At 41.2% G+C, this 13,882-nt stretch overlaps 1 protein-coding gene across 1 annotated transcript in view; it reads right to left on the minus strand.

Annotated features, from left to right (window-relative positions):
* Positions 1 to 13,017, minus strand: part of LOC139818414 (irregular chiasm C-roughest protein) — a 130,830-nt gene extending 117,813 nt beyond the window's left edge. Inside the window, exon 1 of the mRNA XM_071787107.1 lies at positions 12,015 to 13,017. Within this exon, the coding sequence (XP_071643208.1) occupies positions 12,015 to 12,136 (122 nt within the window). The 5' untranslated portion in view covers positions 12,137 to 13,017. The remainder of the gene's footprint in view (positions 1 to 12,014) is intronic.
* Between the last annotated feature and the right edge of the window lie 865 nt (positions 13,018 to 13,882).

Here is a 13,882-nt window from a genome sequence, read left to right on the forward strand (position 1 = left end):
TATTTAAAGATACATATCGATCTCATATCAATCTCACATTTTCTTCTTCTATATACATCTTCCTTTTATTCTGCCTATCGCGCACAGACGCGCAGAAAAATGAAGCCCGTCCTTTTTACCCTTCGCTCTTTACGTCAGACGACAGAATTTTCAAAAATCGATCGCCGCGAGGCGTCCTTCTCTACGCGAGAGAGTCTCTACAGTAACTTAGTCGACACTTATTTCGTTTTTTGAAGTAGTTTCCGGTTTTCTTTGAAAGCTCCTTCATTTATCGTCTTTATACCTTCGCTCTCTCAACTCGGGCTACACCGAATTCACCGACTATTGCACACCTTGCTGGATAAGGATAAAAAACCCTAGCCGTGGGTGGAGGATAAAGAGACACGCGGCTACATAAAACGAGAGGAAATTGAGCGAGGATAATGCGAACCCTCGATCCGAAAAGCAGACCGAGCGATAGAAGCAGCGTCAGAATTTCCTCGAAGGAACTTCCTGGTGGAGAGGAACGTAATATATCATCATTGACATAGTCTAATATTCTCTCAGTTTTCACGTATTTGCTTGACCCTAGAGTACACGGTATTCATAATGTCTTGTTCATATAGGGGCAATAATGTTAAAAAAGAAAGAAATTAAACGCACGTTTATTTGTATTTTTCTGATGTGTGCAGAAGAGACGGATGCGAATATTTGAGACAGAAGAAATATTCCCTTCTAAAATTGTCCCATCTGGGTCACTTTGACTCATGCCATTTCTTTAAAAGGATAAATGTCAAAAGCGCGACGGAACATCATCTCGTTTCGTTCCTGACCTCGCTTTCTTGTCGTTTTGCAATGACTATATTTTAATTCACTCGTGCGAAAGGAATTTTAACCGCATGGTTACTCACGGAAATACTTCTGTTTCACTTGGTGTATAGTGCTTTCACAGTTAGTTACGTTCGCTCGAGCTCTCTGGTGTGCTTTTAGTTTTCTTTAGGAAGATTTCGCGGTATTCTTCGACTTCCGTATTCTTCGGAAAATTTCTGTGTATCATTCGGTAGTATATAGATGAATTTAAACCGAAAAAAATCTCGATAAAATTTATTAACTCGGAAAGTGAATTTTAAACGTTACGCGATTTATTTTTTGCATTTATTTTTGCATTATATCGATATGATTGAAATTTTTAACTGTCACGTACGCTCATATATAGTAGCGTTGTTATTCGTATAAATTTTGATTTAAAATATTCAGTTGACATGAAATGTCGACAATATAAAAGTTAATTTCTATCTGTTTCGATAAGAATCTAAACGATTCCGTCACTTGGAGATATGTCGGATTTATTCGTCAGTCCCGGGGAAAAGAAGCGAAGAAATGGGAAACACGCGCGCGATGATAAGCGAAGCGAAAGACGATCGTTCTATAATAACGCATTCCTTTATCCTATCCCAAAAAGCGAGCAAACCGATCGACAGCGACGGATCTCCCTTTCCATCGACGTGCGCGATATATTTCCACCCCATAATTTCATCCCTCCGTCCGTCGCGTACGTGCTTGGAAATTAAAGTAACGGACGAGTCGCCGCCGAGTGCAAATTTCGCGTACGTCTGCCGGTAATGCTATTAGCGTGCGTCGCTAACACGTCGCGAAAAGTTCGTTCTTCGCGAAAGGCGAGTTAATTCGATTAAAACTCGCGCCTCTAACAAAATTGCCGACACTTTTAATATGTCAGTGTGCGCGAAACTTCCTAACTATAATCTATCGTCGAATGCTAAGAAAAGTAACACGCGGTAAAAGTATTATTAATCTCACTAATTTTGGAAAAATAATCGCGCACGGTTATTTTCCTTTATTTTCACGTATAACATAGCGGAGAGATATCACTTCCACAGCAACTAATAATATGCATCGAAATGGTGATCGTGGGATTTATACGACCGGATGATTTTGGAGAAGTACAGACATTTAATATAACCGCAAGTGGGAAAAGCGTTAATTATAAAGCGGCGCACATAATGTGCGGGAAGGCAAACGTGGGAGCGATGCACGTGAAGCGCATGGGACAGATGTAAATAATGATATAGTATTATTTACGCTAGCGGCGCGCCACGTCGCGCAATGACGCAATTGTGCCGATCTAATTGCGGTTCACGCCTGAGGATGATGCATGCCGCACGCGTGCGACACGAAAAACAAGAATTCGCTACACTCGTTATCCGTGATTTCCTCGCGACGTTATCCTTCCCTTTTGTAACGGTGGATGACAATATCGACGACAGGCTCGTGTTTCCCAGCGAAAACACGCTGTCGCTGGTAATGACCGGCAACGACGTTGTCGAAAAGATGTCTTCGCGTAATAAAGCGATATCACGTCGCATATCAGCTCGGGCAAGTGCGTGAGTGCACCAGCCGTGAAACATAATCGAGTTATCGCGTAAAATGTAGTTCCGACTGTCGTGACCAAGCCGTAATTCCCTTTTGGAATCCGCCGAGGACGCATAACGCCGTTTCGGACGCGGTAAAAAAAAAAAAAGAGTACACGCGAGATGCATTTTCCTGTCCGGCGATTTTCACCGCTCCCACTTTTTCATCATTTAAACACCGCGCGATAACGATACGCGGAATGTTGTTATCATGAGGCGAGATAGCCGTACGGAAGAAAATGTCGGAAGGTAACAAAACACTCATTTGTGCTGCAGAAATGTGACATATACCGCCGGAGAGTTCAATGGAGCGCCTATATAAAATGTGTCAGAAAGTTAGTTGTTAATCTGACACATATTACCGTTACAGTGTAGGATAAAATATCTCTCAAAAGCGGAGTTTGAAAACAGTATAATTTCGGGTCAGTTCAAAACACATAAACGTACAGGAAAATAATCTCTATGTTTATCTGTGACAGCAGAAACGCGGCAATTGGCGTAAAGCAATCTCTTTTTCGCATATCTATATAGCATCGTGAATTGAACGTATACGCCAAAGTTATATCGGTTTCAATCCTTGTTCAAAAATACAGTTTATTTATGCTCTATTGACAGTTGAATTTTATATCGATTTTTCAATTTATTCCTGTAATAGATTTTTGTTTCAATACAGTTTCTGACATTTGCAAATTTGTCCAAATAATAATAATCTCGACGACAAAACGTTCGTTCATTTTAACACGAGATCGAGCTCTTATATTTATTCCATTTAGATTCTAATTCAAGATCATTCTTAAAAAGCTGCCATTTTTTTCGCGATACTCGTTTGCGTTGATGACGCGGATCGGTTCCCGTCCGATACGATGAAACATTCTTCTCCTACCCGAAGTAAGATAAAAGCACCGTCATTTCGACGGTGGGGTACGATTGAACGCGGGAAACACGAGGGTAGAGTGAGCGAGAATCGGAGAACGGCCTTTGGGAATCGATACTTTCGACATCGTTCGAAAGCGATGCCTTCGAAACGAGTTACTCCTAGCTCTGAGTTTCTTCGCAAAAATTTCCCAGGTATTGTGTTCCTCGGGTAATTGGGTACTTTCGGCCTTATCCTGGTCGAGGTTTCCGAAAATAGCGCCCGGCTCCGGTAGCGAGAATCCGTTCGAAACTTTTTCGCGTAGCCGGGGAATGATGAGAACGCCAGTTCGCTTAACCCCTTCTGCATAACGGCAAAAATGAAACCGTAACTATATCGCGTTCCAAGTTTGAAGGAAGACAAATATACGACGGCGAAGATCCCCCCGGAACGTTCTTCAATATTCATATTTTTTTTTATATGCGCTATGATCGGATTTTCGCGTCTCCCGCTCTACGCTGCAGACTGCGAATCTGTGACGAAAATCCAAGCGAATAGGAGAAATCCGGATGTCTATTTGTATATATTGTATTGCATATAGAAAAGATATGCGATATGCACGACAGAAGTAGATGCCGTATAACGGGATGCGAGCGAACGAATGGACAATAGATAAGAATGGATACCGAACCGATATAGACTCTCGATGAGTATAGTCTTATACTTTTCGATGGCGATCGAGAAATATCCGTGGAGAGATGTACTCTGATATAGATGATTATACTTTTAAATAGTACCCCCTTAAATAATGTAGGGAAAGGCGCGGAAAGGACTTTCCGTGTTCGTTCACCTTGATGTTACGGGAATAATTTAACGCGACCTCCGCCGGTCTCTCGTTATTGACGTGCCACTAACGCGGTAATGGATTCTTACTTAATGATGAGACCCGCTCGGATTTCTGCCAACAACCTATCGAAATGGCGGAATAGTTCAGCATCCCTGTACATCAAGTCCCCAGGTCGAGAGCTTCCATGTTGCCTCTAGAACACCTCATTTGCGCTGGAAACGTTTACGAAACGTTCATGCAACTCGATATTTTCTCTCCTCCATTTACTCACGAGAGAAATTACTGTACATGTGCACGTGTATACCTGAATAATTGATTTTTCTCGCTCTAATCAATATCAGTTAATTAAATCAACGAAATTTAACCGTTGTAACGCATCAATTTGAGTTTTGATCAGAATTTTCTTCTCTGCCTGCAGTTCAGCTATCGTCTAAAGAGACCGTTAACTCAACTTCTCAAGCCAGACTGTAAGATAGCTTTGGTCTTTTTGGTTTAGCAGAACTCGCATATCATGTGTCAGACGCAAAAATCCGAAGAGTACGCTAGCTACAGTAAAAGCTAATGCTTCTACACTTAGTTTGAGCTTTGACTACACGCGAGACAGTCCCGATTTAGCCTCCGCCTCGTCTCGAACGTAAATGCACAGACGAAACATTGGCGTCGATTATTTCACGACATTAAAGAGTTTTCGTTTTATCGAGTTTCTATTTTTAAATATTCAAATTTATTGTATATTATATTATCAATAAACAAAAATATATTTATATTCACAAAATATGTATGATATGTATAACAAGATATGTATAAAAATAGAAATGACTATGAATGGCAATGTTTAATAATTGTTAAGCTTAAAATGCACACATTGCATTTGCACACGATCCATATAGATATATTTAATTAATTCTTTTCCATGTTGTAAATTATTTTATTTTTTTCACAACCCCGCGCGCATTCAAACAATTTTAATTTAACGAAATAAGGAATTCTATCGTTTAGAGTAATCACGCCGTCCACGCTCGCGTAAAATAGTTTTTAATTTTAATCCAATTTTTTTATTAACTTTTCAAGTAGAAAAATAAATTTAACGGCTGCGTTAAAGCCAATAATAAAGCGCGAAATCTGAGATATACAATTATCGCGCTCGGCGCCTATGTTCGCAAACTTCCGTCGCGATGTCTCGCTAAAAATACATGCTTTGGGTATGTATCCGTCTGGAGTATACAAGGTCATTGATCCTAATATGCAAGTATACAGGTCAACTTTTATTTCCTGCCAGAAGAATCTTAATCTGTACCGTCAGACAGCGGTTAAATAATTCTTGTCAATAATTTCTTCTCATCGCACATTTCGTTGATTTTTACAGAATATAGATTTTTATAATTTCTGGAAATGAATGTATATTATGTATCAATATAGGAATAACTATACATATATTATTTTCGTTATTTTTGTACTGCTTTTAAAAATCAGAAACGAGAAATTTTATCTTGCTTTGACATCGCAAAAATAAATACTGTTTTTATTAAATCACCACCGAACTCTCATTGAGCCATTCTGCAAAATAGAGAAAAATTATATAACAGCATGATCTCACCTTCATCAGCTTAATAATTGCACTACAATTGCATAATTTTTAAATAACTACATATATGTTGTACGATTAATTTGTATGGCCAATATTTTTACATCTAAACAATTCGTCGGCAAGACTACGAGATTCGTCAAATATATTCCTACGAGACAATGGCAAGGCTCGTATTAATTCGCTGTGAGAAAGCGACGCGCGTCTGTATTCCAAAATGGCTTATGAGTACAATTTCGGTCGACCAAATGTACTCCCCCGAACAATAGCTAGATGCAGCACAGGGAGTTCCCCGAATACGCTTTAACCAGATTACATACGCTCCGGATTGTGAGAACCGCGCCGTTTTATGTACACGCACGCGATATAATTGGAGAAATACTCGTGAGCTCCAAGTAAGCCGCTTTACTTCTTATCCGCAGTGATTCTCGGCAAATTATTGGATTCTGCAAAAGGACTTTTGCATCAGCTGTAATATCCCATTAATAAATTCATTTGTCGCAGCGTGTCGCGGCATGTTTTATTCATTCGATATGTGGTGGCGAATTTTGTAGTCTATATAGATTTAAATACTAATTTATCTGAATTTAATTGGCTGCGTACATCAATAAAATAAATAAAAAAAGTGCAAAATAAAGAGATAGGAATTATTATTGAATGAGGGATTAAGAAGAAATTAAATTATCTTGCAATCTACGTTATTAAACGCGAGGCATCCGAATCCATCGCCATGATATTACCATCGATAATAAATTTAGAATGCAGAGAGAGAGAGAGAGAGAGGGGGGGGGCGAAAGAGATTGGATAAGATATTAGCGCAATATCAGATTCAGTAAACATTCGAGGAATGGATCTAACATTAACGATATTATTAAACGTTGTATTATGTATACGTGTATACGCACACAAAACGAAGCTGTTTTGTGTGCGTATATCGACACTCTTATGTATTTACTTATCATATATTTTTTGTTCTTTACGAGCAGTCAATCATAAATTCTACAAAGTGCGTCGTGAGTGCCTCCAGTAAAGGGCTACTTCACCAGCTCAGGGAGTGTGTAACAATCGAGCTACTCGCTCGTGCGAAGTAAAAGTTCTCCATCATTTCGCTGCCTCTTAAATCGAAGGACATGATATCGAAGTACGCGATCTAGATCGCGAATAGTATTATAATAATAAAAACGAAATGAAGTAATGGGTTTTCAAGTCTTTCATGACTGCGTTGACTCCGGAATATTGAGGATTAGAAAAAAGAAAAAGGACGAAATATCTTATATACCCGTCCTCTCCCTGGAAAAGTCGATAGAGACCATCGAGAGACCATCATGGTGTGTAAATCAATTCTCTTTCGCTAGCGTTACGTCGATGAAGTTGAAATGGATTTGAGTAGAACGTCTAGGAAATAAGTGCGCGCGCGGGCGCTCGTCCGACGTTAAATTTTTCTCAGAATTCTGGAGCGAATTTTCTTTCCGCCGAAGATAAAACGAGAGTCGACTCGAGAGCGGCGTGTGCGCGCGCCCGCGTAGTATGGCGTAGTTTTTTAAGGAGATGAATAAATGAGTACGACGACCTCGCAAAGTAACCCGGCAAGGTCCTGAACCAGTCGCCTACAGGCGATTTCTGTCACCGTTTTTTGCCTGCGCCGCCACGCTATTACACTATCAAATATTTCACAACGAACGCGAGAATACCAATCTAGACGGACATCTTTTGACGGACAAATTCTCGAGAGCGCGACATATAATCGGGTTGCTTTACACGTTATTGCGCGCGACGAACCATTAAAACTCAGGCGACGGACAGCCTTCCGACGCGCTCTCGGTTTTTCTCCTCTCTAATGGAAAACAAAACGGGAAATGCGGGTGATTGGCGATCCGCGACTTCGTAAGCTCGTAACGTTTTTCCCCACCCGCGATCGTGACGTTCGTTTTCCTTTCCGCGTCCGCGACGTGATCACTGCAGACATATTCGGGAAGTCGATATCGGAGGAAGCCAATATATAGACACGTTCGTCCAACAGTTAAACCAGTTCTTACGGGCAATGTTACTTCGTTCATTCAACAGGCTGAGAAGAGCCCTGGGCTAGTCCCGCGCCAACAGCTTTGGTTCATTGATTTTTACTGGCTTTTCTTCGGAACGAGGGATGCGAGGAACGACCGCGTACTCGGTTTGTTCCTATATAGTGTAATGCAATCATATATTCCACGCTCGCATTCGGTAAAAGTAATAAAAACGACCTGAATAAAAAAAATTAACTTGACCGATTAAATTTTCAAGATCTTATAATTTAATTAGGTACTTTCAGATATATTGCAGTAAAACAAAAAAACAGATATATTTTATATTTATTTAGTCTCATAAGTTGAATATTTTATAGCTTTCGGTTACAATGCATTTTCTCTTATATTTAATTCACTCCTTTTAGAGATACTTGTTTTCTATTTTCTATTTTTATAATTTGCTCTCAATCCATCACTTCTCGATGCGCGGTTAACCGCCGAATGTCAAGCTGTCAATATAAAATTCATCACCGAGCCGAATTTGCACAGGCGATTCACACGGTTGGCAATCAATCAATATACAGAAAAATCTGATAATAATACTTAAAATATTTCAATCTCATCCTTTTAGGAATGCGACAAATTTGAAAAATCAACTTTTTATTTCTTACATGTTCACATTTCTACGCTGAAAAAAACAATTTAAAATTTGTGAGTGATGATAGAACGTTACATTTGTTTAAAAATACTACTTATCAAATTAATAAGAAAGTTTGGAATACAAATGTAGAATGTATCTATAATTTATAAATTTGCTTTTATTATGAAAGTTTACTATTTAAAGTAAACCTCATGTAAAATGAATTTTTTGATCTGTTCATATATTTGAATTTTAGTAAAACGTATCAGATAACATTAAGTTGATCTTAGAAGATTAATTAAAAAATATATTAAAAAATACTATAGAAAAGTAACACGAGAAACTACGTCACGAGTTGATCTAGTTCTAGTGGAATGTTCGTTTATTTGACATAATTCATAAATGGCAGAAACAAGCGACAAACGTATGTATGTTGCGCTAAACGTAAAACGAGTCAAAAAGATATTTCAGTCATTTAATATATATATATATATATATATATATATATATATACTTCTATTACACAAATGTAAATTTTTCGACGATGATTGTATGACGATGTCAATGACAATATCAAAACCTTGTTGATATAACGCTTGGAACTAATTAGCGATATTATCTGCTATAAAGTCGCCTGAAGGCAAACAGTCAAATAGTAGGATTGTTCTACACCCCGTTGCGAAAGAAACTGCTACATTAAGGACGTTTCACGCATAAACGATTCGGAAAAGCTATAAGACTGGTTAAATAAATTCTGCTCAAGTTTGCGAAAGCTAATCGATTTCATACTGCAAATTTATAAGATCCCAAGCTGTTGTTCAAATATTTCTTTACCAAGGAACAATGAAGGCAGTAAATGTCCGGCCGATACGATCTATACATCCACGCTTTCAGTAACAAACACGAACGCCAGAATATAGAGACATTAACCCGTGAACGCTCGTGCTATGAGCTTTCTGTGCACATATTAGAAACTATTTCCGTGCAACATAGCGGTGTACCGAATATTACGTTATACTTGTTCTCTTAGTTACCTTTATTCCCAAATATCTACACTCTATACCGCATTAAAAAAGTCATAAGTTTATTACATATACATTGTACTCAAATTGAGAAAAATATATCTTCAGTTGTGAGTAACAGCGCGCGTTTTGTCATTGTTAACAAGTAAATCGGGGTATTTCCGTTAACGTGTTGACTTTTCAAACTTTTACATTCGTCGTGGTTGAATAATTGAATTAAAATTGATACTGCAAATTGATACCGTGAACTACGATATTCCATTGTCAATAGATAAAAAAAAGCATTTATATATACCACTGAACGTACGGCATTCAACGAGAGTCTAACAAAATTAGTCTATATCCGCTATGTTGCACGGTAATGTTAAATATTCAATCTTACGTTCACGTTATATCGTTATTAAAGATCATCAGTGACAACGTATTTCAAACTCGATATCGATTTCTAATTTTCAGACGTTATGAATCAAATTTAAAATTTCCTCAAATTTTTCTTCAAATTTAAAATACTTATCTATTTTATATTCACATCAATCCTCGATGTGAATTATACGAAATTCGAATGTCAGTATACGCGCGGTTTAAAAAGAAATGTAAAACGGAAATTAAAAAATAAAAAATTTTGCAATAGTATTTATAATTACTTGTATAGTTTTGACAATATGTTTGCAAGAAAGCATTAAGATCAATGAAAGGAAGTTTTGGACTAGAATCGCAGGCGTTGTGTCAAGATCCTACTATACTACCAACCCTGATGGTCAGTCCCTAACAAAGACGAACGAGCAAAAAGCTTAATCTAAACATCTACCACCCTTTACGTTGATTCGTCGGTCGCTTATTTTTGCCGACATCAACAAATCCTCTTTCTCATTAATAGTACGTCGGCCATTAACTCGACCATTTATCATCGGCCGATGTGGCGATCTGGCATCTCTTGGACCTTGGTAGCGCCATATTTATATACGCGTATCTGTATCGATCGCGTAAATTTCTTCGGGGGGTAATGGCATTTAATTTTACCGCGTGTCACTTAACCCTCCCTCCCGTCCATTAGGCCCGCACCTGTTTCGAGAACTACGTTCGTGTAATCAATTAGAGGAACAGCTTTCTTAACTCTCTACGCGATATTTCATGTAAACGCGTAAGATATCGGAAAAAAATTGCAAGATCCTGTTCCTACATAAGATAAAGTGCAAAAATGTATCTAAAATTATATATAATATTTATAAAAGGCGCGAAATCCTCGATGTACTTAAACACCATAATAAGATAAGGGTTAATCTCGATACGTGCAGACGGGGGCACGCATTGCGCGAGAGGTCACGTATGAATGGCTCGCATTTTCCTCGTGTCTGATCCACTTGCCGAAATTCTCGCGAAAAGTCTCGCAACGCGATGCTAAAATCGTATATCGCGACAAGTGCGGAATATTGATCTCGTGAATATTTTAAGGCGTCGAACGTACACACGCGCATACACACACGCGCGCGCGCGCGCTACGAACGCGGAAACCGTTGTCACTGGAATCCCCATAGATTATTCTGCATTGTGGCAAATGCGAGTAGCGTCGCACGCATGTGCATATGTATAATGTATATACGTGACGAACGTTTACATGTTTTAGATTTACCAAGTTGGTACGGGGATTCAAAAGTGAGTATTCTCGCGATACTCTCGTGTTTAATTATGAAACGACGAGATGCTAAATTTATCTAGAAGAATAATAGCCGTATGCGTACGATAGCCGTACAATTCTTCGTTAATTTTCACGGTTCATTGGATGTTTAGTTTACATTTAGCAATTACGGTACGGTAATTAAAAAGTCATTTCTTATTCGAAGCCGCGCTTCAAAGAACGCTGTATGCTCTTCCGAAAGTTTTAAAGAAAGAGGAGAAAGAATCTTTTATTTCCTCGCAATTCACTCTTACAAAGTGGAATGGACCCATTTTTATATTAGATTTGAAATAGAATATACGTATTATATTCTGTAATGCGATATACAAGAGTTTGTAATAATATCAAAAATGTGTACATGCAGCGCTTTTTGAACGGACGTTTTATGTGTATTTAAATTTATGTGTTTAACTGACACGGCCGAGTATTTGATATTTAAAGTACATGGCATGCAATATGCACAAGTAGATTTTATAACATAAATTGATGATCTTTCATCTACCTTCCAATAAAGGATTAGCTACTGTAACAAATTTTGTAAGTCGTAAAATATGGGATAACTAACATTTTTTGCAGCGAGAGCTATAATTTAGCAATATAGTAGATAGCAAAATTTTTTTGCAATTCTTACTAAATAGCAAAAGGTTAAGCAAAACTTTAACAAAAGGTTTTGCTATTATTGCAAAATAGCTTTCGCTGTAAAAAATGTTAGTTATCCCATATTTTACGATCAGATTTGCAGGATTTGCTATAGTAGATAATCCTTTTTTGTTCGTGTACTTAAACACATGTGTAGTCTAAACCTCTAAACAATATCTACCTTTTTTCTTACTCCGCGAATAAAAATTCGCACGTGAGTGAACGCGTGTTTGTCCTCGTGCTTAAACTTTTCGACGTTATAAATTTCATGGCTCAAACGAGATATCAGTTAATTAAGTAATTCCGTAATATCGCAGCCTCCTTCTCAAAACGTAATGTATGTACCTCGTTATTGCGCATCCGGTGGATTCCCTGGCATCCTCAATAGCATCGATCGCAGATCGTTGCATCCTCCGCGCTGATTCCGGAGCGAAATCCGTATTGAGCGCACTGGAGTATCCGGCCATCGTAGCTGCGATCCGTGCGAGCACTATAGCGACATATCCTTTAGGGATGAATCCGCCGTAACGTGCACCAAGGAGAACCACTGTGGGGGGTGTATGTGTGTATGTGTGTGTATGTGTGTGTACGTATGTGTAATCCCGCACACGGCGCCTCCAACCACCCTTTTGCGGTCGAAGAAACGTATAATCCGCGGTGGTATCCCACGGGTAACTGTCACACGTGTTACACGTCGCACACACTTGGCATACGGGAGAATGCAGAGTACGGATGTCTCGCGTACGCGCGTCGCTTGCCTGTTTTCCCCGTCGCGATCACAAGCGGGCAGAGCCGGCACAATCCCTAAAGACGTATCTCCGATCCATTCGCGGAACCCGAAGTACGACACCACCGTCGGGCCTCTTTTCCCACTCACACCAACATCATTCTACCGAACGCACCACTATAGTGTGTCCGATGTGGGTGACGCACGAGGGCTGGTATCGTCAGGACGAGATCGAAGCACCCTCGGCCGCGAGTCCTCTCGGCGGCGCGCGTCGCTCACCCCGCGGCATCACGACATGTATACTCGCGCGGCGCGGCGTCCACCGAACGCGGTCGCTCGTCGGGGGTTGAAACGAGAATCTCCAGGTGCGAAACGCGGACGCGGAGAGGCGCGAGCGACGTTCCTTCCGCACGATCGAACTCCTCGTGTCCCCGGGTCCACTCGAGGAGACAGAGTGAGAGAGAGAGAGCGAGGGAGAGAAACGAGCGCGCGCGTTTCGACGATGCTGACGACGTTGCTGACGACGTTCGTTTCGCAGGGTAAGGGTGGCTAAAGGGGTGACGAGACGAGACGAAACGAGACTATCGCGTCGCGGATATACGTCGTATCCAACCCGCACGGCAGACAGCACGGAACTACTGGCGGTCCCTACGCGAGCGTAATTCCATCCCCACCGCGCCGACGGCCAGGTTACCCCCACGACGGCGTCGTTGCTACACGCGCCCCTTACCCCCTCCTCAATAATGGGCACGCACCGAGAGCTATCCGGAGCGTGACACACGCTTACGCTTCTGGTGGGGGCTACAGTCGCGTGGCGGCGGTACGACTCGGAGGGGATGCGAGATGAACTTGGCGGCGGTGGTGGAAGCCTCGGCAGCAGGCAGCAGCAACGGCGGTGGTGGCGGTGGCGGCGGCGGCGGCGGCAGCAACGGCGGCGGCAGCAACGGCGGCGGCGGCGGCGGCGGCGGTGGTGGTTAGCAACGCATGCGCACGCCACGCGTCCTACGTCGCTGCCGCTCTCGTTGCTCGTCGCTCCGACGGTGGATGCACCGCGCGGCCTCCTGAAAATCCACGACAAGTGCGTACGTACACTCGTATACGTGTACGTACGTACGCGAGCGACGCGTACAAACGAAGGCCGCGAGAGTGCAGGGACCTCTGCCTCCGCGCCGCGCTGCCACCGCTCCGTCGTCGTGCCTTCGCTCCGCGTCGCGTCGACCGCGACGAGGATGCTGGCTAAACGCAGCTACGTGACTTCTGTCCGCCGGCCGGAGGCGGGAGAACATTACGGAGCGAATTACACGGCGCATCGGAAAAGAATTCGCGCGACTTTCTCGGAGTTTTACTGCAAAAGAGATTATGAGTTATCGTACGGTATAAAGTGTAATAATACCGCCAACTCGCGTGGAATGCCGTCGCGATATCACGAGATTACGTGTATAAGGCGTCGTTTGCAGTTTCTTGCATGCGTTTTCGCGACGCCGGC

The sequence above is a fragment of the Temnothorax longispinosus genome, chromosome 8 (assembly GCF_030848805.1).
Source record: "Temnothorax longispinosus isolate EJ_2023e chromosome 8, Tlon_JGU_v1, whole genome shotgun sequence".
Classification (NCBI taxonomy): domain Eukaryota; kingdom Metazoa; phylum Arthropoda; class Insecta; order Hymenoptera; family Formicidae; genus Temnothorax; species Temnothorax longispinosus.